The 26657-nt window shown below is 41.1% G+C and overlaps 1 protein-coding gene across 18 annotated transcripts in view; it reads right to left on the reverse strand.

Moving 5' to 3' along the window:
- Nucleotides 1–285: 285 nt before the first annotated feature.
- The window catches only part of R3HDM1 (R3H domain containing 1), a 198964-nt gene continuing 172592 nt past the window's right edge, over nucleotides 286–26657 (reverse strand). For 15 of the 18 annotated variants that reach the window (XM_033231662.1, XM_033231658.1, XM_033231664.1 and 12 more), the window contains 6 exons: nucleotides 16540–16643; nucleotides 15855–16027; nucleotides 9850–9994; nucleotides 3540–3622; nucleotides 2994–3078; nucleotides 288–1626 (listed from right to left, as the gene is read on the reverse strand). In XM_033231662.1, the coding sequence (XP_033087553.1) occupies nucleotides 1271–1626; nucleotides 2994–3078; nucleotides 3540–3622; nucleotides 9850–9994; nucleotides 15855–16027; nucleotides 16540–16643 (946 nt within the window). In that variant the 3' untranslated portion in view covers nucleotides 288–1270. Of the gene's footprint in view, nucleotides 1627–2993; nucleotides 3079–3539; nucleotides 3623–6016; nucleotides 6063–9849; nucleotides 9995–15854; nucleotides 16028–16539; nucleotides 16644–26657 lie in introns of all 18 variants that reach the window. The other 3 variants (XM_033231661.1, XM_033231657.1, XM_033231669.1) reach the window with 2 other exon arrangements.

Below are 26657 nucleotides of genomic sequence, written 5' to 3' on the forward strand. Positions count from 1 at the left end.
ACATAATCTTCTATTTTTAGTTGCCTGACAATAAAGTATGTTCATACTCAATTTCTATAGTTTGTAATAACTTTATGATAGAGAACACAGTAACAAGAATCATATCCACCAGGAATCACTGCCACAGAGAAAGGGATTTTTGGGACATTTGTAAAATGAGGTGGTTTACTGTTTTTCATCTTCTGTAAGTTTGAAATTGACTTAAATCTTCCAAAAAGGTTACTGTCTTCAAAGCTGACACTCATTTAGAAGGTGCTTTTAATTAAAAAAAAGACAAAGTGAGCCTATATTTGTAAACATTTATTCTCTTGAACTGAAAAAGGCTTGCATCAGCACACATTGTACAGCCTTGCAAATTACACAGAAATTGAAAAGAAGGTTCCTTGTTCATAAGTGCAATGAATCTTTGATGTCCAGTGATCCGCTGCGAACAATGAAAACAAACTGTAAAGCACTTAAGAAGTTTCCAGCACTCATCAAATGCATTTCCTTAGGTGACAAAAAATCCACAAGGAGGGGAATGCAGTAAGTGGCATTTAGTTATTAGAGAGATACTTGAAAAAAAAAAAAAAGTGGAAGTATTTTCCTGCTTAGAATGATTTCTGTTCCCCTCTGAATGTAAGTGGTTTAAGAGGCATTAAGAACATAATTTATTTTATACTTAATGTTCACACTACCTAAATGAATAAGGAAAGGGTCCTACAGGGAAGAGTTATGTATTTTTTGGCAATTGTTTCTGAGTTTAGAGATTTGGGGGAAGAGTAATCCTCTATTTGTGGGCTCTTCTTAGCATCCCTAACCCCCAAGGAGATAGTACATGGTTTTGACTTGGTTATTTCACTCCTGCATTCTTTTTCCCCCAAATTTTAACTTGGGTCACATTGTGCTGGCTGCAAAAAGAAATACAGGTTGCAACTGGTTACAATCATTTTGAAGAATAATTTGCTGTACAATAGAGCTTTGGATCTGATACAAGAATTTAGAAATATAAAACAAAATAACTGTAAAAGTTAGGAGGCATTTGAATGGCATTTCCTTAGAAAAACCTGCTAACTCTGTATCATTCTGACGTGGATTCCTACAGTCATGTGGGGTGAAATGCATATATTTTCCCCCTTTGCTGGATCACTGGCCTTTCTTCAAAAGCTATAACGCCATGAACACACATCCTAGGAGTCTCTATAATGTTAACAGAAGCTCCAAACACCAAGCCAATCAAAGATGGGAGAGGGTAGGGGAACCATAAAGGCAAAGGGTCCAAAGGTGGCTGTTACTGAGAACTTGCCCTTTCCAAAATATGAAAGTCATAGTGCTTCTTGCTTGTTCTCAGCTTGAACTTGTTAACTGAGTTAATTTGTTTCTTTAATGCATTCTGTGCAGCTGAAATGGAGGGGAATGTGGCTAAGACGGTGTAGGTGGAGGCCAAGTCACTGGGTTTAGAGCGTTCAGGGTTGACAGTGTTGTCCCCGCTGCCACAGCAGAGGGGGTGACGACGTGGTTGCGACTGGGGGTCCCGGAGCCACCGGATCTTGGCGCCAATTTTAAAGAGTTCCCCAAAAAGCTTTTCAGCTTCCATGCGAGTTATTCCGTCTGGTAGTTCAGTAATTTCCAAGACCTTCCCAACAACTAGAATAGAAAAGGTACAGAAGTAATACATCCCTGTTACCAAAAAAGTTGGGTAAAAAAGCACTGTAGACTCAAATATGACATGGGAAATGACCATTCGAATACACAAAATTAAAACTTTTAGGGCCATCTGTTTTTTTTTTTTTGGGAGATGGAGTCTTACTCTGTTGCCCAGGCTGGAGTGCAGTGGTGTGATCTTGGCTCACTGCAACCTCCACCTCGCAGGTTCAAATGATTCTCCTGCCTCAGCCTCCCAAGTAGCTGGGATTACAGGCGCCCGCCACCGTGCTCAGCTAATTTTTTGTTTTCCGTAGAGATGGATGGGGTTTCACCATGTTGGCCAGGCTGGTCTCGGACTCCTGAGCTCAGGCAATCCACCTGCCTCAGCCTCCCAAAGTGCTAGGATTACAGGCATGAGGCACTGCACACGGCCAGGGACATCCATCTTTTAAATCATTCCTACTTACACCGTAGGCAAGGGGTAGAGGGCTAATAGTGTTAAAGCTACTGAGCTGGGTGTGCCTGTAATCCTAGCACTTTGGGAGGCTGATGTGGGCGGATCACCTGAGGTCTGGAGTTTGAGACCAGCCTGACCAACATGGTGAAACCCCGTCTCTAATAAAAACACAAAAAATTAGCCGGGCGTGGTTGTGGGCGACTGTAATCCCAGCTACTCGGGAGGCTGAGGCAGGAGAATTGCTTGAACCTGGAAGGTAGAGGTTGCAGTGAGCTGAGACCATACCACTGTGCTCCAGCATGGGCAACAAGAATGAAACTCCATCTCAAAAATAATAAATAAATAAAACAAAATTAAGCTACTGATGTCAGTCTTTACTGGCAGTTGCACAAATAAAAAGAAGCATTGTATGGTGGCTTCTCTAAATTAGGTGATCTCAAACATTTTTCTGAACTTCACATTTCCATTGTAAAATAAAATAAAAGCACTTGCCCTAACCACACCACAAGGCTGCTGAGTAGAAAGTTAAAGTACAAACTTGAAGGCACTTTACCACAGAGAGGCAATGTATTTGTCGACTCAGACTCTCTCCCACATGGATGTAAGGACAAACCCTTTCTCAAAGAACTAAGAGGCTAAGAGTTTCATTCTACTTGTTCCTCTCACACATTTCCCTTTGGCCCCTCTGTCCCTCCTAAACCTACCTGCATCTTACCATATATACTCTCATATCTCAAATGACACACGGTCATAGGAACATATCCAAGAATCCTAAATCAGAGACGGCAACAATTATTATGACTTTTTGCAGGATTCTAGGAAGAGGAAAACCCATTTCTGTGCTGTGGTGTATTCTTAAAGACTGTCACCAGTTTGTAGACCCATATCCAGTTGCCCCTCAGAGACATACCTGTTTCTCCTGCTCCAAGGTCGGTGGATGCAGCTTTTTTAGCTTGTCTCCTTCCTCGGTTTCCATGCCTGCTGCCAGGCTGACCCTGAAAACCCAAAAATAGTTGAGAAACAAGGTTAATAATGCTGAAAAACACACTTTGGATGTTTAAAAACTTAACACCCAAACACCTTTAGTTTGGGTTTTGCACTCTGGCAGAAGAAAATCAGTCCCAGGCCTTCTGAATTCTGCCTCTGTGGCAGTGACATTTCTGTCCATTGTGACCAATCACTTGCTGACGGTCCTTCATTAGCAAGAGTGCCCCAATTCCTAGCCACTGCCTTGTCTTTGGGTGGCACTAGGGAATTCCTGCTCTGCCCAGCAGCACGCCATCTTCTCCCTTGCTCTGCTCCTGATGGAGCCAGTGATAATCTGTGTAAATCAACTGGCCGAGGCACAGAGCTCTCCTTGGGCAGTGCCAACAGGTGGGCTCAGGGTTGCCCCTTACACTCTGAGGGAGCTATGATGTTCTGCAACAAAGTCTAGGAGGTTAGTTGTCTTTTATACCTGTTGGTTTGGAATGTGTCCGTGCAGAACAGCAGGAGGGTTGTACTGCAGTGGCTGGCCAAGTAATGGATACCTGGAATCTCCTGAAAGTCAATAAAATATATTTACATTTTTTCTTTCCTCAGTTAAAAAATACTTGCCAGACGCTGGCACGGTGGTTCATGCCTGTAATCCTAGCACTTTGGGAGGCTGAGGCAGGCGGATTACTTAAGGCCAGTAGGAGTTCGAAACCAGCCTGGCCAACATGGTGAAACCCCATCACTAATAAAAATACAAAAATTAGCCTGGGGCATGCTGGTGGACGCCTATAATTCCAGCTACTCAGGAGGCTGAGGCATGAGAACTGTTTGAACTTGGGAGGTAGAGGTTGCAGTCAGCCCAGATGGCGCTACTATATTCCAGCCTGGGTGACGGAGTGACTGTCTCAAAAAAATAAAAAATGAAAATAAAAAAGCACTTGCCAGAGTTTTCTAATTGTTCAAAATAAGATGAACAGGGGAAAGAAGCAAGTATGGTAGCATAAAAAAAAGTATAGATAACTAACATTTTTCTTTTGGAGACAGGGTACTGCTCTGTCGACAACCCAGGCTGGAGTACAGTGGTGCAATCATAGCTCACTGCAGCCTTGAACTCCTGGGTTCAAGTGATCCTCCTGCCTCAGCTTCACAAGTAGCTGGGACTACAAGCACAAACTACCACATCTGGCTAATTTTATTTTAGGAGAGAGAGATTCTCACTATGTTGACCAGGCTGGTCTCAAACTCCTGGCCTCCATCAATCCTTCCACCTCATGAGTTGCTGGGATTACAGATACAATCCACCATGCTTGGCTAAATGACATTTTAAACAAGAATAAAAAATTTCCACATATCCTTTTAAGAGCCCAGGCAAAATTCTGAAAAGATTAAGGACTAATAACAGTGGTTAGGAAGCAGGGTGCATGGTAGGAACTACATGAATAGAGATAGGATGGAGAGAAACTTCTCTGTACACTTTGAAGATATGGAAGAGGAAGAATCTAAGAAAACTATGACACTAAATCCTAACATCCCATATGAAATACACCAAAATAACTACAACACACATGCCAATCACTTGAGGTGCTGAAATCTACATCATTCTATTATGATTAAAATCTTACCTTTCAGAGGAAGGAATAAACTCTAGATAAACATTAAGTCTTTATCTCCCCCAATTCACTATTAATTGCTATAAATTTATGCATATAATATATGCATGTACACATTTACATATACTCAAACACACTTTAATAGTTTTAACCAATGGGTAATTGTACATCCTAGGTCTTAAGTCTGCTCTTCTTAATCTTTAAGTGAAACTTGCATTTATAATTTGAACCTGTTTAGAAAAAGTTGTGTAGTTCTTAAGTGTCATTATTCATAAGTATCCCCTTCCTAAATCAGTAAGTGTGGGTTAGTGAGGATGGAGATCTTCCAATTGCTTTCTTTCACTCAGGAAAGCCAGAAGTCATCACACAGCAAAGGCTTAATAACTGCTGACTGCAAAAACTTTGTCTTGGAGAATAAGATTTTTGTGTTAAATTTTCATTTATTTTATAATCATAAGTTCTCAACTTTAGTACATTTTGTGTTTGGAGGAGGGTTATCAGTAGGTGCTAGGAAAGCATCCCCAGGAAATTGTACACCCCTTCTCCTGAGAGCTTCATAACAGAAAGAAGCAAGGTGTGGACTTCTTGCCATTCCACAGGGCTCCTTCCGGGTGAACACAGTAAAGATGCCTGGGCAGCTCCCTGGCAGGACATATGCACGACACACTTGCTCTTTCCCAACCTATAGATGGAAGGGCAGATATGACATGGGGTTTTGGCACTGAGATCAGAGATGCTGAGTGACGTGTGAAGGTGTATAAAAAATAGTTGTGAAGGCCGGGCGCAGTGACTCACGCCTGTAATCCTAGCACTTTGGGAGGCCGAGATGGGTGGATCATGAGGTCAGAGTTCGAGATCAGCCTGGCCAACATGGTGAAACCCCGTCTCTACCAGAAACACAAAAAATTAGCTGGGCATGGTGGCGCGTGCCTGTAATCCCATCTACTTGGGGTGGCGCGTGCCTGTAATCCCATCTACTGAGGCAGGAGAATAGCTTGAACCTGGGAGGTGGAGGTTGCAGTGAGCCAAAATCGCACCATTGCACTCCAGCCTGGGCAACAGGGTGAGACTCTGTCTCAAAAAAAAAAAAAAAAAAAAAAAAAAAAAAGTTGTGAAGAAGTCAGAGTTAAGTGCTACAATAATGAAATTTAAAAAATTTAATGAGGCTCAAAAACTTAGCATTAACAGAATAGCTGTTTAATGTTAATAGCATTAACAGAGAAAGCTGTTTAAAAATTCTGGAATCCCCTAGATAAAGACACCTAAAATTTTTCAACAAAAGATAAAAACCTTTTAATTCTATAGAATTTCAAGTATATAAAAGTATAGATAGAAAAGCATAATGTACCTGCCGTCATCTAGGTTCAACTGTGATCGCCCCTGCTTTGTTTTTCCTGAAGTATTTAAAGCAAATCTCAGCATTTTACTTGTAAGTATTTCAGTATACAAACATTTATATCTAGTAGATAACTCCTTTTTTTTTTTTTTTGGGACAGAGTCTTGCTGTGTCACCCAGGCTGGAGTGCAGTGGCACCAACTCTGCTCACTGCAACCTCTGCCTCCCAGGTTCAAGTGATTCTCCTGCCTCAGCTTCCTGAGTAGCTGGGATTACAGGTGCCCACCACCACGCCCAGCTAATTTTTTTCATATATGGAGGTAAGATTACAGTCAGCAGTACAAAGATCCCTCCTAATAGGCTGGGCTAGGTGTTTCTCTTGCAGCATTCATACCAGACTGTATGATGCATATTGTTTCAATTTATCTTTTTAAAATATGCACTTTCTAAATTAATTAATTTATTTAGAGATGGAGTCTTGCTCTGGCACCCAGGCTGGAGTGCAATGGCACGATCTTGGCTCACTGCAACCTCTACCTAAAGGGTTTAAGCGTAGCTGGGATTACAGGAACGCGCTACCATGCCTGACTAATTTTTTTTGTATTTTTAATAGAGATGGGGTTTAACCATGTTTCAGGCTGGTCTCAAACTCCTGACCTCATGCTCCACCCATCTTAGCCTCCCAAAGTGCTGGGATTACAGGTGTGAGCCACCACGCCTAGCCTTTTTTCTACATTTAATAAGGAATTTGTTCTGTAGAAAATTTGGAGATAGAGAATTACAAAGGAGAAAATAAAAACAACCCCGGTGCTGGGTGTGGTGGCTGACATTTGTAATCTCAGCACTTTGGGAGGCCAAGGTGGGGGGACTGCTTGAGCCAAGGAGTTCAAGACTACCCTGGGCAACATGGTGAAACCCTGTCTCTACCGAAAATACAAAAATTAGCCAGGTGTGGTGGTGTGCCTGTAAGCCCAGTTACTCAGGAGGTTAAGGTGGGAGGATCATCTGAGCCCGGGGAGGTCAAGGCTGCAGTGAGCCACAAGTGCACCAATGCACTGCAGCCTGGGCGATGGACTAAGACAGTGTCTCAAAACAAGCAACAACAAACAAGCCAACAACAACAAAACCCACCCTGGTAATTCCATCACTTTTAACATTTTGGTGTATATCTTTTCAGTCTTCTACATGTGTGGGCTGACTCATGCATATGTGTGTGTGTAAGTTTTTAAGGAAATTGAGATATAATTAACATACAATAAAATAAACATTCCAAGTGTTGAATTTGATGAATTCTAACAATTGTAAAAGTCCGTGTAACCATACCATCCCCCTTAAAGAACATTTTCATCCCTGGAAGAGTTCCCTCCAGCCCCTTCCCAGTCAGTTCCACACTCCATCTCTACTACTATCTGATTTTTAACGTCACAGATTAGTCTGTCTGCAGCTGAATTTCATATAGAATATATTATCTTTTTGTCTTATTTTTTCGTTAACATCGTGACCCAGAGAGTCATCATGTTGTTGTGTGTCAGTAGCTTGCTTTGTTCACTGTTATTGTTGAGTAGTAGTACCCTTTTAAGGATATAGCACAATTTGTTTATCCAGTCTCCTGTTGATGGACATGTTGGTCATGTCCAGTTTGAGCTATTATAAAATAAGGTTGCTATAGATGTTCGTATACAGGACTGTGTGACCATGTTTTCAATTCTCTTTCCCCTAGGAGTGGCATTGCTGGGTTGTATGGTAAGTGATTAAAGTCTTAGGAAACTACCATACCTTTTCCCAAAGCGGTTTCATCATTGTACACTCTTACCGCCAACGTGTGAGAATTTTAGTAGCTCTGTATCTTTACCAACATTGTTTGTTAAATATTCACATGTGGATTTTGCATGCTGTGGGGGTTTGGTGTACTTATTATTTTGTCACCCAGGTAATAAGCACAGTACACAATAGGTACTTTTCAATCCTCACCCTTCCCCCTCAAGTAGGCCCAAGTGTCTATTGTTCCCTTCTTAGTGTCCATCAATGTTTAGCTCCCACTTACAAGTGAGAACATTCTTCTTTTTTTTTTTTTTTTGAGATGGAGTGTCAATCTTGTCGCCCAGGCTGCAATGCAGTGGTGCGATCTTGGCTCACTGCAACCTCCGCCTCCCGGGTTCAAGCAATTCTCCTGCCTTAGCCTCTCAAGTAGCTGGGATTACAGGCATGTGCCACCATGCCCAGCTAATTTTTGTATTTTTAGTAGAGATGGGATTTCACTATGTTGGCCAGGTTGGTCTTGAACTCCTGACCTCAATTGATCTACATACCTCAGCCTCCCAAAGTGCTGAGGCGTAAGCCACCATGCCTGGCAAGTGAGAACATTCTTTACCAACATTTGGTGTTGTCCGTCTTTTTGATTATAGCCATTCTAATGGGTGTGAAGTGATATTCTGGCTTGAATATTCATTTCTATAATGACTGATGTTAAATATCTTTTCAATGGCTTATTAGACATCTGCATACTACTTCAAAATGTCTGGGTAATTTGTTTTTCAAAATCACTCACCATATTGTGAATATTGCTTCCCCCGCTTTTTACTTTTTTTTTTTTTGGAGACAGAGCCTCTCTCTGTCGCCCAGGCTAGAGTGCAGTGGCACGATCTCGGCTCACTGCAGCCTCTGCCACCCAGGTTCAAGCGATTCTCCTGCTTCAGCCTCCCAAGTAGCTGGGATTATAGGTGCCTGCCACTGTGCCCAGCTCATTTTTGTAGTTTTAGTAGAGACGGGGTTTCACTATCTTGGCCAGGCTGGTCTTGAACTCCTAACCTTGTGATCCACCTGCCTCGGCCTCCCAAAGTGCTGGGATTATAGGTGTGAGCCACCGTGCCTAGCCTGAAAATTGCCCCTTTTTAATGGTTCTTTAGATAGCCACATAATATTCCTTGTATGAATATACCATAATTTAAGTATTCCTCATTGATGAACAGAATTAGGTTTGTAAATTTTTTTCCTATAGGATAAACTCTTCTGTATATAAATCTCTATGTGCATTATCCTTAGGATAAATTCTAGGAAATAAAATGATTTTCATATTAGTTTATAATCATCTGCCTGCATATCTGCTCCCCCAAGTAGAGTAAGGGTTAGTGAGGGTAAGGCCTTCTCCTTATTCATCTTTATACGCCAAGGGCATAGCCATTTCCTTAATAAATGATTGTTGAATAAATTTTTGTATAATCTTTTTTCTGTTTTATTTTTGAGACAGAGTCTTGCTCCGTTGTCCATGCTGGAATGCAGTGGCATCATCAGAGCTCACGAAGTCTTGAATTCCTGGGCTCAAGTGATCCTCCCGCTTCAGCCTCCTGAGTAGCTGTGACTACAGTTATGTGCCACCACTTCTGGCTGATTTTCGTAGTTTCTCTAGAGACAGGGTCTTGAGTGGCCTCAAGTGATCCTTCCGCACTGGCCTCCGAAAGTGCTGGGGTTACAGGTGTACGCCATTGCGCCCAGCCTGAATAAACTTTTGATATATATTACTCTAACATAGAAATTAAAATACCGAAAAAAATGTAGAAAACTGTGTATTATTACTATAGAGGAATGGATTCTAAGAATAAGTTAAAGCGCTTTTAATGTGATCATGTAATTACTAAATTTAAGTAATTACTGAATTAATAATTATTAAACAGCAATGATACATTAAGGTTAGGAGAGTATATGGTCACAAATAGACATGCCTGAGTGTAGGTGAAGATGCAGCTCTGTGGAAAATAGAAAGGCAGTATTACCAAGATAAATTACCAGTGACTGGGAATGGATGTCTTAAATTCTCTGAAGTTGTGACTAGTTTCATGTACACTTACCTTGCCCGGGGACAAAAGGTCTAGAAAATTGGGGCATGATGGAAAGTGGTGGTCCAGAGGGATGTACAGTTTTCAGAGTGGACAGCTGAGCTGGTGCTGGCGACTGAGCTGGTGAAATAATGGGGCTACTGAGTTGAGGGCTGTGCTGCAATTACAATATGTCAAGAACATGGGTCAGCATTTTGGGCAGGCTTATTTTTTACTCTTCCTGATTACAAACATGTCCTTGTTAGAAAATAATTCAAACATTATAGAAATACGTAATCTGCAACTCCCAAAAATAAACACTAGTAACAGATTCTTTTTTTTTTTTTTTTCCTTTTTCTTGTTTTGAGACGGAGTCTCACTCTGTTGCCCAGGCTGGAGTGCAGTGGTGCGATCTCGGCTCACTGCAAGCTCTGCCTCCCAGGTTCACACCATTTTCCTGCCTCAGCCTCCTGAGCCTCTTGCTTCAGTCCCAGCCTGTCGCTGGGACTACAGGTGCCCGCCACCACACCTGGCTAATTTTTTTTTTTTTTGTATTTTTAGTAGAGATGGGGGTTTCACCGTGTTAGCCAGGATGGTCTCGATCTCCTGACCTCATGATCTGTCTGCCTCGGCCTCCCAAAGTGCTGGGATTACAGGCGTGAGCCACTGCGCCCAGCCAGCAGATTGTTTCTATGCATATGCATTCATACATTCATTTTTCACAAAAATGGGCAACATGGTGAAACCCTGTCTCTACCGAAAATACAAAAATTAGCCAGGTGTGGTGGTGTGCCTGTAAGCCCAGTTACTCAGGAGGTTAAGGTGGGAGGATCATCTGAGCCCAGGGAGGTCAAGGCTGCAGTGAGCCACAAGTGCACCACTGCACTGCAGCCTGGGTGATGGACTAAGACAGTGTCTTACAGGTGCCCTACTTTCGAGACTTGCTTTTTTACCTGGGCAATAATATTGCCGATATTTTTGCATGAGAGAATCCATACAGCTAACTCACTCTTTTTTCATATTAGATATTGTAACATTTCATATTTAAATAATTTCATCATTAGAGAATAGTTCCTAAGATTGTAAAAGAATTCCCAGATTTCCCAAATGATGTTAACCTTTTTTTTTTTTTGAGACGGAGTCTCACTTTGTCACCCAGGCTGGAGTGCAGTGGCCGGATCTCAGCTCACTGCAAGCTCCGCCTCCCGGGTTTACACCATTCTCCTGCCTCAGCCTCCCAAGTAGCTGGGACTACAGGTGCCCGCCACCTCGCCTGGCTAGTTTTTTGTATTTTTTAGTAGAGACAGGGTTTCACTGGGTTAGCCAGGATGGTCTCGATCTCCTGACCTCATGATCCGCCCATCTCAGCCTCCCAAAGTGCTGGGATTACAGGCTTGAGCCACTGCGCCCGGCCGATGTTACCTTTTATTACACTGCTTTCTGTGTGTGTGTGTGTGTGTGTGTGTGTGTGTGTGTGTACACCCACATATAAACATATATATCACTGTGTCTTTTTGGAACTGTTTGAAAGTGAATTTCACATGATATTCCTTTAACCCAAAATAATTAGTGTCTACTTCCTAAGAACAAGGACTTTAAAAATATAATCAAAATAGAATAATAAAAGCCAGAACATAATAGTATTATCTAATCTACAGTTAATTTAAATTTTGCCAAATGTCCCACTAATGTCCCTTATAGCAAAAGATAAGAAAAATATTTCCCTTTAAGTCCAGAATCCAGACTAGAATCAAGGGCTGCCTTTTGTTGTCATGGCTCTTTAATCTTCTTGAATCCGAAGCAGAACACCACAGTCGCTTCTTTCTTTCATGACTTTGACATTTCTGAAGATTTGTTTCAGAAGATCAGTTATTTTGTAGACTGCCTGTCCCTCAATTTGGGTTCGTCTGCTGTCTCCTCATTAAAAAGTTCATGTTATATATTTGGGGAAGGAACACCAGAGAAGTAATGTGTCCTTCTCAATGGATCACTTCAGAAGGAACCCGCTGTCTATCTGTCATCACAGTACTGGTGATATTTACTTCGGCTGCTTTGTGAATGTGGTGCCTATCAGGTTTCTCCACTGTAAATGACAATTCTTTTCATTTGTAGTTCTAAGTATCTTGTAGGGAGATACTTTAAAAATAATTCTGCTTTTCGTCAGAATTTCACCCATTAATTGTGTAACCTCTAGTGGTGACTCTTGCCTGATGGTTTCTTGGTGGTGATCTTCTAATTTCACGATTCCTTCTATATTTATCACTTTACATTACACTAAAGTAAGACAGAGTTTCATTTTCCATTTATTGATTTTATCAGTATGGACTCATGAATTCTTATTTTATTCTATGGATGATCATTCATTTCTATCACTGTTTTACGCCCCAAATCTCCACTCCTGATCCTGTATTCTTCAACATGTCCCTATTTTTCTTCCATCCCTTCCTTACTTTCTGGCACAGCCAAGATGGCCTATGCCCATCTGGTACTTTCCCTGCACCAACTCTGGCAGCAGTTATTTTTCTAAGGGGCCCAAGTTCCTTTTAATGGAGACTGGTTATTTAGAAACTACCAACTCAATAGTAGGTGTATCTTGTTCTTTTCAGTACCACACACTCAAGGGCATTTTCCTAAATTGCACAGGAATAATCAGTTACACACTGATGAATGTCAAGACTGTTTATAGTTTTTCAATATTACAAACAGGGAAAAAAGAAATATTGGACATATATTTTTGCACTTATTATATAATTTTTACTGGATAAAGTTCCAGAAGCATATCTGTGGATCAAACTCTACATTTTGAAAAATGTCTCCAAAGTGCATTCAAAAGAGTTGTACCAATTTACACTACCACAGAGAGAGTCCAAGAGAGCTTATAACTTGATCTTTGCCAAACTATTACTCCGGCAGATTACTGGTCTTCCTGAATTATCCCAATTATATAGATGAAAAGTAGTTTTATATTTTCTTTTTTTTTTTTTTTTTTGAGACGGAGTCTCGCTCTGCCGCCCAGGCTGGAGTGCTGTGGCCGGATCTCAGCTCACTGCAAGCTCCGCCTCCCAGGTTCAAGCCATTCTCCTGCCTCAGCCTCCCGAGTTGCTGGGACTACAGGCGCCCATCACCGCGCCCGGCTTGTTTTTTGTATTTTTTAGTAGAGACGGGGTTTCACCGTGTGAGCCAGGATGGTCTCGATCTCCTGACCTCGTGATCCGCCCGTCTCGGCCTCCCAAAGTGCTGGGATTACAGGCTTGAGCCACCGCGCCCGGCCTATATTTTCATCTGTTTAATGGCCATCGATAGTTTGTGAGCTGATCTATAATAACCTTTGTCCTCCATTTTTTTTTTTTTTTTGAGACAGGGTCTCACTCTGTCACCTAGGCTGGAGTACGGTAGTGTGATCACAGTTCACTGCAGCCTCTACCACTCAGGGTCAAGTAATCCTCTTGCTTCAGCCTCCCAAGTAGCTAGAATTACAGGTGTACACCACCACACCTGGCTAATTTTTAATTTTTTACCGAGATGGGATCTCACTATATTGTTTGTCTAGGCTGCTCTTGAACTCCTGGACTCAAGTGATCCTTTCTCCTTGGCCTCCCAAAGTGCTGGGATTACAGGTGTGAGCCACCATGCCCAACCTCTATCTTTTAAAAAAAGTTAAAACCTGGCTGGGTAAAGCGGCTCAAGGCTATGATCCCAACACTTTGGGAGGCTGAGCCAGGTGGACCTCTTGAGTTCAGGAGTTTGAGACCAGCCTGGGCAACATGGCAATAACCTGTCTCTACAAAAAATACAAAAAAAAAAAAAATTAGTTGGGCATGGTAGTGTGCATCAGTGGTCTCAGCTACTCAAGTGGCTGAGGTGGGAGGACGGCTTGAGCCCAGGAGATGGAAGTTGCAGTAGGCCCAGATCATGTCACTGCACTCCAGCCTAGGTAATAGAGCCAGACCCTGTCTCTAAATGAAAAATTAGCTGGGTGTGGTGGTGTATACCTGTAGTCCCAGCTACTTGGGAACCTAAGGTGAAAACACTGCTTGAGCCCAGGAGGTTGAGGCTGCAGTAAGTCATGATTGTGCAAATGCAATCCAGCCTGTGTGTCAGAATGTAACCTTGTCTCAACAAAAGATAAAACCTTTTAATTCTTTAAAATTTCAAGTATATAAAAGTATAGATAGAAAAGCATAATGAAATTCCACGTACCCATCATTCAGGTTCAACTGTCATCACCCCTGCTTTGTTTTTCCTGAAGTATTTAAAGCAAATCTCAGCATTTTACTTGTAAATACTTCAGTATACAAACATTTGTATCTAATGGACAACTTTTTTTTTTTTTAGACACAGTCTCGCTCTATTACCCAGGCTGGAGTACAATGGCACGATCTCGGAACACTGCAACCTCCGCCTCCCGGGTTCAAGCGATTCTCCTGCCTCAGCTTCCTGAGTAGTTGGGATTACAGGCGTCCACCACCATGTCCAGCTAAGCTTTGTATTTTTAGTAGAGATGGGGTTTCTCCATGTTGGCCAGGCTGGTCTCAAACTCCTGACCTCAGGTGATCTGCCCACCTTGGCCTCCCAAAGTGCTGGGATTACAGGCATGAGGCACTGTGCCTGGGTCTTTTTTTTTTTTAAGAGTTAGGGTCTCCCTCTGTTGCTAGGGGGCAGTGCAGTGGCATGATCATAGCTCACTGCAGCCTTGAACTCCTGAGCTAAAGCAATCTTGCCTCAGCCTCCTGAGTGGCTGGGACTACAGGTGCACACTGCCATGGTTGAATATTCTTTGTATTTTTTATAGAGATGGGGTTTCACCATATTACCCACCCTGGTCTTGAACTCCTGCATTCCAGGCCTGCTTTAGCTTCCCAAAGTGCTGGGATTACAGGCATAAGCCACTGCGCCCGGCCTTAAAAAATGTCTTTGGATCATTCCATATCCAAATAAGATCCATATATTATATCTGGTATTATACCTCTTGAGTCTCTTTTAATGTATAACAGACTAAGCTCCTATTTCAAAATGCCATCTATTAAAGTAACAGGGCCAATTTGTCAAGTAAAATATCCCACTGGGATTAGGTAATTTGTTTTTGTTTCTTATATTTCCCATAAACTAGTAGCTAGGGTTAGAGGCTTGAATAGATTCAGGTTCAAATTTTGGTAAGAGTATATCATAAATAATGCTGTGTACTTCCTTCTGTGCCACATTACGAGGTAAATAATGTTTGCCTGGCCCACTTTTAGTGATGTTACAACTGATCAGTGGATTCAGGGCTGTCTGTCTAATGCATCCATTTAAAATACCCCTCAAAAGTTTTTTTTTTTTAAGTGAGCAGTTTCTCAACCAAAACTTTTTAATCTAGTATTTTTAAGGTCTGCTGATGATTTTCTGGCAATTTTCTAATTCTACCATTGCTTCTGCATTTATTAACTGGATTATTCTCCAGAGAACATTCCCTTATCAACTATTTGGTTACATTAATATATAGTCATATGGGAAAGGTAGGCTAAATGCTTGTTTTCCTTCACCAAATTTTAGATCTAGTTTATCTTTTGAAGTTAAAAAAATTTTTTTGAACACGCAGAAGTTAGCAAATAATACTTAAATAAATACTGATTCTTTTTCTTCTTCTTTTTTTTTTTCCTTTTTTTGAGACACAGTTACACTCTTAGTTGCCCAGGCTGGAGTGCAATGGCATGATCTTTGCTCACTATAACCTCTGCCCCGCTGGGTTCAAGTGATTCTCCTCCCTCAGCCCCCCGGGTAGCTGGGATGCATGCTACCACCACACCCAGCTGATTTTGTATTTTTAGTAGAGATGGGATTTCACCATGTTGGCCAGGCTGGTCTGAAACTCCTGACCTCAGGTGATCCCGATGCCTCAGCCTCCCAAAAAGTGCTGGGATTACAGAAGAGAGCCACCGCACCCAGCCCAAATTCTTTTATTAATCTGGCTCACAGGATTTCAAATTCAAGCCTTGCGAGTCAATCTTATGTAACAAAAATGTAACGTTTCAAAATGATAATGAACAAAACCATCTTACCTGGACGATATTGTCTACACTGCTAAATTCTACACACTTCTGTCCTCTCTGGTGATCACAGTAATATTTGTTTTGTTTCCACTGCGGGGGTGAGTGGGCACAAGATTGTGGATTGTTTGGTACACTGAGCTGCATCATCACCATCCCACCACCAGGTGGCGGTGGTGGCCCAGCTGAAAATCAGAATTAGGATGCTAGTCAGTATATTTTAGCCACTAGTTGGTGTTTCTGAACACTAGGATAACAGTAGTAATTTTACATTTCTGAATAAAATTTTACTATTAACTAAGAAAAGCAGGTTGAAGCCCTAGTGCATCATACTACAAGTATTGTGTGTTTAAACAGTTACGATGGACTCTGTAGGCCTAAACATCTCATTTATCCTAAAGGTAAGTTGGAGTAAACAACAGCTGGAAGAGTAATGAGAGAAGGCATAGGAAATAACCCTAGAGAATATCAATACTTCTGAGAAAGGAGAATCAGGATAGTAGTGATAGCAGCAGCAGAAGGAAAGAAAGAAGTGGACTGCACATTAACCCTGATTCAGTACAGCACCCTCAATATTGTGGGTGTATCTTACCACATCACAAATTGAGAACCTTTTTGTAGAAATGCCTAAGGAAATTAATCAAACTATTTCTTGTATGAACCAACCATTATCTTATTTTCACTGATTTCTTCATACCTGTACATTGGTGGCCTTGAAGCTGCTGGGAATTGCATGGTGAAGTGGTTCGAGGAAACTGTACTTGTTCTGATCCTGGATGTTGCAGGTAACCTACTGAAGAGCTATGGAAAAAACAAATACAAAAACACAGCATAATGAGAGGAGGATGACTATAAAGATTCTTGAATGGGCCGGGCGCAGTGGCTCACGCCTGTAATCCCAGCACTTTGGAAGGCCAAGGTGGGTGGATCACGAGGTCAAGAGATTGAGATCACCCTGGCTAACACAGTGAAATCCCATCTCTACTAAAAATACAAAAAATTAGCCGGGTGTGGTGGCAGGCGCCTGTAGTCCCAGCTACTCAAGAGGCTGAGGCAGGTGAATGGTGTAAACCCAGGAGGCAGAGATTGCAGTGAGCCGAGATCGCACCACTGCACTTCAGCCTGGGCAACAGAGCGAGACTCCATCTTAAAAAAAAAAACATGATGTGAATGAACGGTCCGTTGAACGGTTTGTTAAAATAAACAAATTTATTTATTTATTTATTTTTGAGATGGAGTCTCGATCTGTCGCCCAGGCTGGAGTGCAGTGGCGCGATTTCAGCTCACTGCAAGCTCCACCTCCCGGGTTCATGCCATTCTCTTCCCTCAGCCTCCTGAGTAGCTGGGAGTACAGGTGCCCACCACCACGCCTGGCTAATTTTTTTGTATTTTTAGTAGAGACGGGGTTTCACTGTGTTAGCCAGGATGGTCTTGATCTCCTGACCTCGTGATCTGCCTGTCTCAGCCTCCCAAAGTGCTGGGATTACAGGCGTGAGCCACCACACCCAGCCACAAATTTATTGAAATAAAATTATTTTTCAAATTGGTTAGCAGTAAAAGTAAAATATAATGCAACTATTTTCTCTGTAAATTGTAAGTAAATACTTTATTGCATAAAAATAACTTTGTTTATGGCAATAACACCGATTTTTAAAAACAAAAATTATTTTTCAAATTGGTTAGCAGTAAAAGTAAAATCTATTTTCTCTGTGAATTATAATTATTATGCAAAAATCACTGTTTATATCAATGATACTGATTTTTAAAAATGAAGAAAATTATTTTAAATTGGTTAGCAGTAAAAGTCAAATGTAACAACTGTTTTCTCTGACAATTATAATTACTTTATTACATAAAAATGATTTTATGTTTATGACAATAATACTGATTTTTAAAAGCCAGGAAAGGCCAGGCGAGGTAGCTCACACCTGTAATCCCAGCACTCTGGGAGGCCGAGGTGGGTAGATCACAAGGTCAGCAGATCGAGACCATTCTGGCTAACATGGTGAAAACCCGTCTCTACTAAAAAATATAAAAAATTAGCTGGGTGTGGTGGTGGGCACCTGTAGTCCCAGCCACTCGGGAGGCTGAGACAGGAGAATCACTTGAACCCGGGAGGCAGAGGTCGCAGTGAGCTGAGACTGCACCACTGCACTCCAGCCTGGGCGACAGAGCGAGACTCTGTCTCAAAAACAAAAAAATAAAAAGAGCCCAATTCCATCATTCTTTCACTTTTACCAGCATATTCTAACTCAATTAATTATCTTGAAACAAAGAAAAATAACAAATTTTACAAAACAAAAAGGTAATATATTTGGTTTTCACACGGCTACATTTTAGAAAACAGAATATGCACTTTGACGAGGAGACCCAGAAAAATTTTATTTCTTAGAAAACGGCAAGGCACGGTGGCTCTCCCCTGTAATCCCAGCACTTTAGGAGGCCGATGTGGGCGGATCACCTGAGGCCAGGAGTTTGAGACCAGCCTGGCCAACATGGTGAAATCCCTTCTCTACTAAAAATACAAAAAGTAGCTGGGCGTGGTGGTGGGCACCTGTAATCTCAGCTACTTGGGAGGCTGAGGTGGAGAACTGCTTCAACCTAGGAGGTGGAGGTTGCAGTGAGATCACACCACTGCACTCCAGCCTGGGCTACAAGAGCAAAACTCCGTCTCAAAAAAGAAGAAAAAAAAAAAGTACTAAGAATAGAGGAAACAACAGAACACGTTCTGACACAGTTTAACAAAATATTGACAAAAATTAAAGGCTATTAGTGTGAAACCATTGTTATTGCTGTATTTTTGAACAGTGTTTTTTTTGAAATATGAAATACTATGATATGAAGTATGAAATACTATGATACCTGGGATTTATTTCAAACTAATATTGGAGGGCGAAAAGGTAGAGATTTATATGAAAACAGATTAGTAATTACAAAATTGGTGATGGGAATATATGGGTTCAGTATACTTCTGTTTATATTTATGTATGTTTACAGATTTCCATAATAAAAAGTTAAACAATTCTGTCTTTCAGGCTGACAGTTAATAAGAACTAGTAAAGCTCTATGCGTTTTTTTTTTTTTTTTTTGAGATGGAGTCTCGCTCTGTCACCCAGGCTGGAGTGCAGTGGCGCGATCTTGGCTCACTGCAAGCTCCGCCTCCTGGGTTCACGCCATTCTCCTGCCTCAGCCTCCCAAGTAGCTGGGACTACAGGCACCCACCACCAAGTCTGGCTAATTTTTTGTATTTTTTTTTTTTTAGTAGAGATGGGGTTTCACTATGTCAGCCAGGATGTTCTTGATCTCCTGACCTCATGATCTGCCCGCCTCGGCCTCCCAAAGTGCTGGGATTACAGGCGTGAGCCACCGCACCTGGCCAGCTCTATGCGTTTTTAGGGGCAGTAACTCAGAGTGGTTCAATAAAAGTGAAAAAGAAAGAGATATAAACGGTGGATTTAATAGGAAGTGATTTTGGGTCATAAGTGAAAACAGTACTTTCTGAAATTTATGTTAATTATGATTGGAATGTGTAATATAAGTATTAGCTACCTGTGGAAATAATACAGCCTAAGGGATGGTCTGTAAATGTGCCAAAATTGAGGAAAACAGAAAGGTCCCCATGGGTGGAAGGTTTTTTAGGCTCCGTTCTAACCCATGTGAACAGCTCTCCTGGGCCATGCCCCTCACTCTGATCTTGTTCGCTAAGGTCTGAGATATGTGGGTGAAAGCAAGCCATCATGCAAAGGGAAGGGAACACTCAGGTCACTGAGGTGAGCAATATAGCCCATACTCTACTAAACTACAAACTGCGATTCCACTTTACCACTCTAGTGGGTTTTAGTACAGTTAGAATAAAACAGGTTTCTAGCACTAGATTACCTGTAAGGTAAATGAGTAAGAATCAAGTTTTAGAATTATGTAAATGAGTTCCAGGCCTCTACTAATCTTCTGAGAGATATGTAGATAATTCAAGGGACATACAGACTAGACAATGAGACACCCTCTTAAATCACTTAAACACGTTAGAAAAAAGAAAGCATATAAGTCAGTATTTACACTCTCTCTTTAAAAATACAAATTATATGAGAGATGAATCAGCTCTGTAGTAATTTCAAAACTTTCTCCTCCTTTGGAAGACAGGAGGGAAAGACGGGCACTTTTAAAGTAAAGGACCAGGCCTAGTCATGCAAAGTTGATATTCTACCCTTTAACAGAAAAATGAAACATCAATCTCAAATAATCCCATTTATTCCCAAACTTCCTGAAAATCCTGATATAAAACTATGAATATGTAAACTAAAAAAAATCAAAATATCCACTTTCAAATGTATTAAAGCTGCTGCAATAAAAATTACTACCAGTATTTTTTTCCTAACTGTTTAGGAGCTGCCTCTTCTCTGTGTAAGGTAGAGCCAGGCAAACTGCTGTGAAATGCTTCTACAAGATCACTGAAGATTGATGAATGACATTATAGGATATCCCACAGGTTTCTTCTGAGTTTTTTTTTTTTCTTTCTTGAGACGGAGTCTTGCTCTGTCACCCACGCTGGAGTGCAGGGGTGCAATCTCGGCTCACTGCAAGCTCCATCTCCCGGGTTCACACCATTCTCCTGTCTCAGCCACTCGAGTAGCTGGGACTACAGGCGCCCGCCACTACGCTCGGCTAATTTTTTTGTATTTTTAGTAGAGACAGAGTTTCACCGTATTAGCCAGGATGGTCTTGATCTCCTGACCTCGTGATCCGCCCGCCTTGGCCTCCCAAAGTGCTGGGATTACAGGCGTGAGCCACCGTGCCCGGCCCTTCTGAGTTTTTTTTTACAGTGCTCATCTTATTCCTTTAACATTATAGGGTAATTCAGAGAGATTCCCCTTCTCTCCAGTTAATTATTTCTTCATTCTTACCATGTTTTGGAATTGAAGCCATGATAAAAAAAAAAAAAAAGACAAATATAATGTATTTTGAAAGTTAGAAACTTACTTCATCAAAGTGTGATTTTATTTTATTATTGTTTTTAAATAGACAAAGCCTTACTCTATCCTCAGGCTGGAATGCAGTGGTGTTTATCATAGGTTACTGAAGCACTGAATACTTGGGCTCAAGTGATTCTCCTGCCTCAGCTTCCCGAGTAGCTAACTACAAGCGCCCACCATTGCTTAGTATCAAGCAATATCAACGCTTGATATTAAGATATATTCACTAGATCTTGCAAATTCAAGTGACAATACATTGCTATTTTAATGCCTTTGACATTTAATACTTGACCTAGGGCAAAGCACCATGTATTTGGGTGTCGGAAGGGAACACGGGGCTGAGTTCCAACTCTACTTGTTATTCGTTATGTGTGTCTGAACATGTCATTTAAACTTCAGCTCTTTCATCAATAAACATGCAATTAGCACTTGTCTTACCAAACTATGATGAAAGATTTGGGCAAATAATTCAAAGTGTAAACAGCCAAACATAAAAATGTACAACTTTATTAATAATCACAGAACCAAATTAATATATGCTGCCGTTTATGAAATGTGAAAATAAAGCAGAGTCAGTACATACTGGGACTGTGAATCAAAGATTTTGGCAAAATGTACCATGGACCTTATTAACAGTCACATCCTTTAACCTACTAATTCCCTTCTAAGGACTCATGCCAAGGTAGGAATTAAAATTGCTTACAAGATGGCTCAATAAAGTAAAAAGATATGACCTAAATGTTCTGCAGTAGGGTAAATATATTATTATTATTATTATTATTTTTTTTTTTTTTTGAGACGGAGTCTCGCTCTGTCACCCAGGCTGGAGTGCTGTGGCCGGATCTCGGCTCACTGCAAGCTCCGCCTCCCGGGTTCACGCCATTCTCCTGCCTCAGCCTCCCGAGCAGCTGGGACTACAGGCGCCCACCACCTCGCCCGGCTAGTTTTTTGTATTTTTTAGTAGAGACGGGGTTTCACCGTGTTAGCCAGGATGGTCTCGATCTCCTGACCTCGTGATCCACCCGACTCGGCCTCCCAAAGTGCTGGGATTACAGGCTTGTGCCACCGCGCCCGGCCAAATATATTATATATTCATAAAATATAAGAGTATGATCATTGAATTATATTAATGAAATTTTTAATGGGATGAAAAAATTTTACTATGACCAATAAGTGAAATATATACAGTAAGATTTCACCTACATTAAAACTCTGTAAGAGGCTGGGTGTGGTGGCTCATGCCTACAATCCTAGCACTTGAGGAGGCCGGGGCGGATGGATCACTTGAGGTCAGGAGTTTGAGACTAGCCTGAAACCCTATCTCTGCTAAAAATACAAAAATTAGCTGGGTGTGGTGGTGCATGACTGTAGTCCCAGCTACTTCGGAGGCTGATGCAGAAAAATCACTTGAACCTGGGAGGTGGAGGTTGCAGTGAGCCAAGATGGCACCACTGCACTCCACCCTGGGTGACAGAGCGAGACTAAGTCTCAACAAAACAAAACAAACAAACAAACAAACAAACAAACAAACTATATAAGAAAAGCAGAAAGACTGAGAAAAGTATTAACATGCCAACAGTAGTCAATTTAGAGTTATGGGACTATGAATGATTCTTGATCATTTACACTTTTTTGCTATTTTCTAAAAAAGCATGCATGCATTTTGTAACTATAAAGAATACTTTAAAAATGTTTTTAGAAAACTGAAAAGTTTAGCTTTTAAATGTTTTAGTAGAAAGTTAATTTCAATGAAACAATCAGAATCTGCTTCAGAAATCTTCAGCAGATGTCACAGTATGGCCATTTGAAGATGTTTATGCTGATATTCTGCAATATAAACCTTCAATTCGGCCGGGTGTGGTGGCTCACGTCTGTAATCCCAGCACTTTGGGAGGCCGAGGCAGGCAGATCATTAAGTCAGGAGATCAAGAACATCCTGGCTGACATGGTGAAACCCCACCTCTACTAAAAAAAACAAAATACAAAAAATTATCTGGGCGTGGTGGCAGGTGCCTGTAATCCCAATTACTCAGGAGGCTGAGGCAGGAGAACTGCTTGAGTCTAGGAGGCAGAGGCTGCAGTGAGCTGAGATTGCACCACTGCACTCCAGCCTGGGCAACAGAGCAAGACTCTGTCTCTAAATAAATAAATGAATAAATAACCAATTCATTGGTGGGATAGATGCTCAACTAGGCTTGTAGTCTCTGGAAGAAAACACCAGCTTTCTGCCTCATAAGCTTTCTCAAAGTCATAGTGATTTCCATTTTATATATATTTGTTGTGATGAGGGTATATATACCTAGTACAAGATAAACTTGCAACTAATGAGAATTTGACTATATGCTCAATTAATGAAAATAAATGTCAAAATCTTTAATGTATAATTTTTTGGGTTTTCCTTTAAATGCTAATAGCTGACTTATCTGGGCTTTCTGGTTAAATGCTCGTATTTACAGAAGTATTAATTTATAGCTCATCTATTCCCTAATGTGAGCCATTTAAAAAAACTGAATTTGACTAAAAAATGAAGTACTAAAAAAAGGGAGTGGGGACGCCTGCCCTAAGATTGTTGCTTTCACAGAGCACTGAATGTAGCTTTGTGTTTCTTGCCAGCTAAGATAAAATGGTGAGCCCAGGGATTATATAGGTGCCAGGATGATAAGGAAAGCAAGCAGTTAAGCCACTGGCAGCTGCTGGATTGTAGAATATCATAACTGTATTCTACAATAAATTTACAGCATGCAGTTAATTATAGAGGAATCCCGTCTTCCAGTACCACATATAAAACATACTTCATGTTTTACTAAGAAACTTAGAAGCTGGGCTGGAAATCTTGCCCAAAGAGGATTATTTCTCATTTAATAAATAGGTAGGATGCAGAAGTACCTGCAAGGAGGGCTAATATATACCTTAAAAAGGAGCTCTGAACTTTTTAAGTACTTAAGTACTTGTATGAAACCTAAAAAAGAGTCTACATTATACATTTAACGGAAAAGATGCCTTTGGCTTGAGAAATTGGAGGATAGGTATCATAAACACAATTCACCAAAAAGATGTCTCTGATGCTCCTGGAGAGTAACTGATCTTGAGATGGGGCATATTCTGACCAGTCCATCCTGATGAACCAGTCATCATCAAGCAATGTATTAGCAGATGTGTTAGATACAGCACTTTAGTGGGTCAATGAAGTGATAGAAAATACCTGCTAAACAATAATTTCAGTTTTAGTATAGCTGATTCTGTGCTGCTCTCTTTTGCGACTTCTTAAGTCTGTTCCCAGACTGAGATCTCTTTACTCTTTATACGATTTTTTTTTTTTTTTTTTGGTTTTTGAGTCGGGAGTCCTGCTCTGTCACCTAGGCTGGAGTGCAGTGGTACGATCTTGGCTGGCTGCAATCTCTGCCTCCCAAGTTCAAGTGATTCTCTTGACTCAGCCTCCCGAGTAGCTGGGATTATAGGCACACACCACCATGCCTGACTTTTTTTTTTTTTTTGAGATGGAGTCTTGCTCTGTCACCCAGGCTGGAGTGTAGTGCAGTGTCACGACCTTGACTCACTGCAAGCTCCACCCTCCTGGGTTCACGTCATTCTCCTGCCTCAGCCTCCTGGGTAGCTGGGACTACAGGCACCCGCCACCATGCCCAGCTAATTTTTTTGTATTTTTAGTAGAGACAGGGTTTCACCGTGTTAGCCGGATGGTCTCGATCTCCTGACCTCATGATCCACCTGACTTGGCCTCCCAAAGGGCTCACAGATATGAGCCATGGCGCCCAGCCATTTTTTTGTATTTTTTAGTACAGATGGGGTTTTGCGATATTGGCCAGGCTGGTCTCAAACTCCTGACCTCAGGTCATCTGCCCACCTCGGCCTCCCAAAGTACTGGGATTACCAGCGTGAGCCACCGCGCCCAGCCTTTTTTTAATTCCCTTTTCCTGAGACAAGGTCTTGCTCTGTCACCCAGGGTGGAGTGCAGTGGTGCAATCAAGCTCACTGCAATCTCAAACGCCTGGCTCTAGTCACTGTATATATACACCACATTTTCTTTATCCACCTGTTGATAAACACTTGAGTTGCTTCCACCTCAGGGTTTCTTTCTGAGGTGATGAAAATGTTTTAAAATTGACCACGGTGATGGTTGCACATATTTGTAAATACACTAACAACTACTGAAATATACATGTTAAGTGAATTGTATAGTATATAAATTATATCTCAATACAGCTGTTTAAAAACAAGATAAATAAGAACATGGTAGAATGAATAAAAATGGTACATATAGTAGTCACCCCTTATCTGTGGTTTTGCTTTCCTTGGTTTCAGTCACCCTCAGTCAACTATGGTCCAAAAGTATTAAAAATGTCAGAAATAAATACTTCATACATTTTAAATTACATGTCATCATGAGTAGCATGAAGAAATCTCATGGTGTTCGGCCCAAGATGTGAATCATCCCTTTGCCCAGCATATCCATGCTGCCTGTTGGTCATGGACACTGTTTGCTCCTGACATTTAGCTATCAACACTGTCACGACTTGATGATCTAGATCACCTGAAGCAAACGATCCTCCTCCTGACATCCTGTTGCAAAGTCAACAGTAGCCAAACACTATGTCACAACGCCTGCGTCATTCACCTCACTTCACTTCATCTCATCACATACGCATTTCATCATCTCACATCACCACAAGGATGAGTACATTTATATGTATGTATGTGTATATATTTACTTTATTATTATTTTTTGGAGACAGGGTCTTGCTCTGTAACTCAGGAGTGCAGCGTTAAGACTGTAGCTCACTGTAACCTTGAACTCCGGGGTGCAAGTGATCCTCCCATGTTTCCCAAGTAGCTAGGACTACAGGTGTGCACCACTACACCTGGCTAATTTTTATAGGTTTTTTTTTTTTGTTAAGAGATGAGGTCTTGTTATGTTGCCCAAGGCTGGTCTCAAACTACTGGCCTCAAGCGATTCTCCTGCCTCGGTGTCCCAAAGTGTGTTGGGATTACAGGCGTGAGCCACTGTGCCTGGCCAATGTACAATATTTGGAGAGACCACATTCCTATAACTTTTCTTACAGTACATTGTTATCACTGTTCTATCATTAGTTGTTATTTTAAATCTATCACTGTGCCTAATTTATAAATTAAACTTTATCAGAGGCATGTATGTACAGGAAAAAACATAGTACATACAGGGTTCAATTCCATGGTTTCAGGCATTCACTGGGAGATCCTGGAACATATATCCTCTGGATAAGGGGGACTACTGTATATGAAAGGTATTTACAAAATTCTATTGTATGAAATCACCCACAAAAAGGTCGAGACTTAGGAAAATAGCATGGGAAATTCCACATGAAAATATGTTGCCATCATGTGTCTTTTCTCTTTATGTTTTTGTAAATATTTCATGGCTGCTAATTCAAATTATTTTTTAGTTGGGAGAATAGGGACAAGTGTATTCTTCTCAAGCAATAATTGATTCATTTGAAAAGCAAGCCATACATCTACTACAGCTTTTAGTGACTACTAGAAACGATGTCTTTGAAAATTTATGAACAGTTGTCAAGGTGTGTCAAGTCATTTGGTTTTCTGCCTTTTTAAACCATCTGACGTCTTATTGTCAATGGTAGTTAAGCAAGCTTCCTGAACTTAATAATATTACTTAATAGACATGTGCTCTATTCACTTAAAATGCTGTAAGCAATCAATATAATCCATTTGTGAACTATAGTAGCCTGAGTATCAAACATTTATTCTTCTGAATTAAAGATACTGGAGCAATTAACACAGAACAAACACCTTTAAAACTCACTGGTCCCACTATCTGAGAAACTGTCTGTGA

This window comes from Trachypithecus francoisi, unplaced genomic scaffold (assembly GCF_009764315.1).
Source record: "Trachypithecus francoisi isolate TF-2019V2 unplaced genomic scaffold, Tfra_2.0 Lachesis_group13, whole genome shotgun sequence".
Taxonomy (NCBI): Eukaryota; Metazoa; Chordata; class Mammalia; order Primates; family Cercopithecidae; genus Trachypithecus; species Trachypithecus francoisi.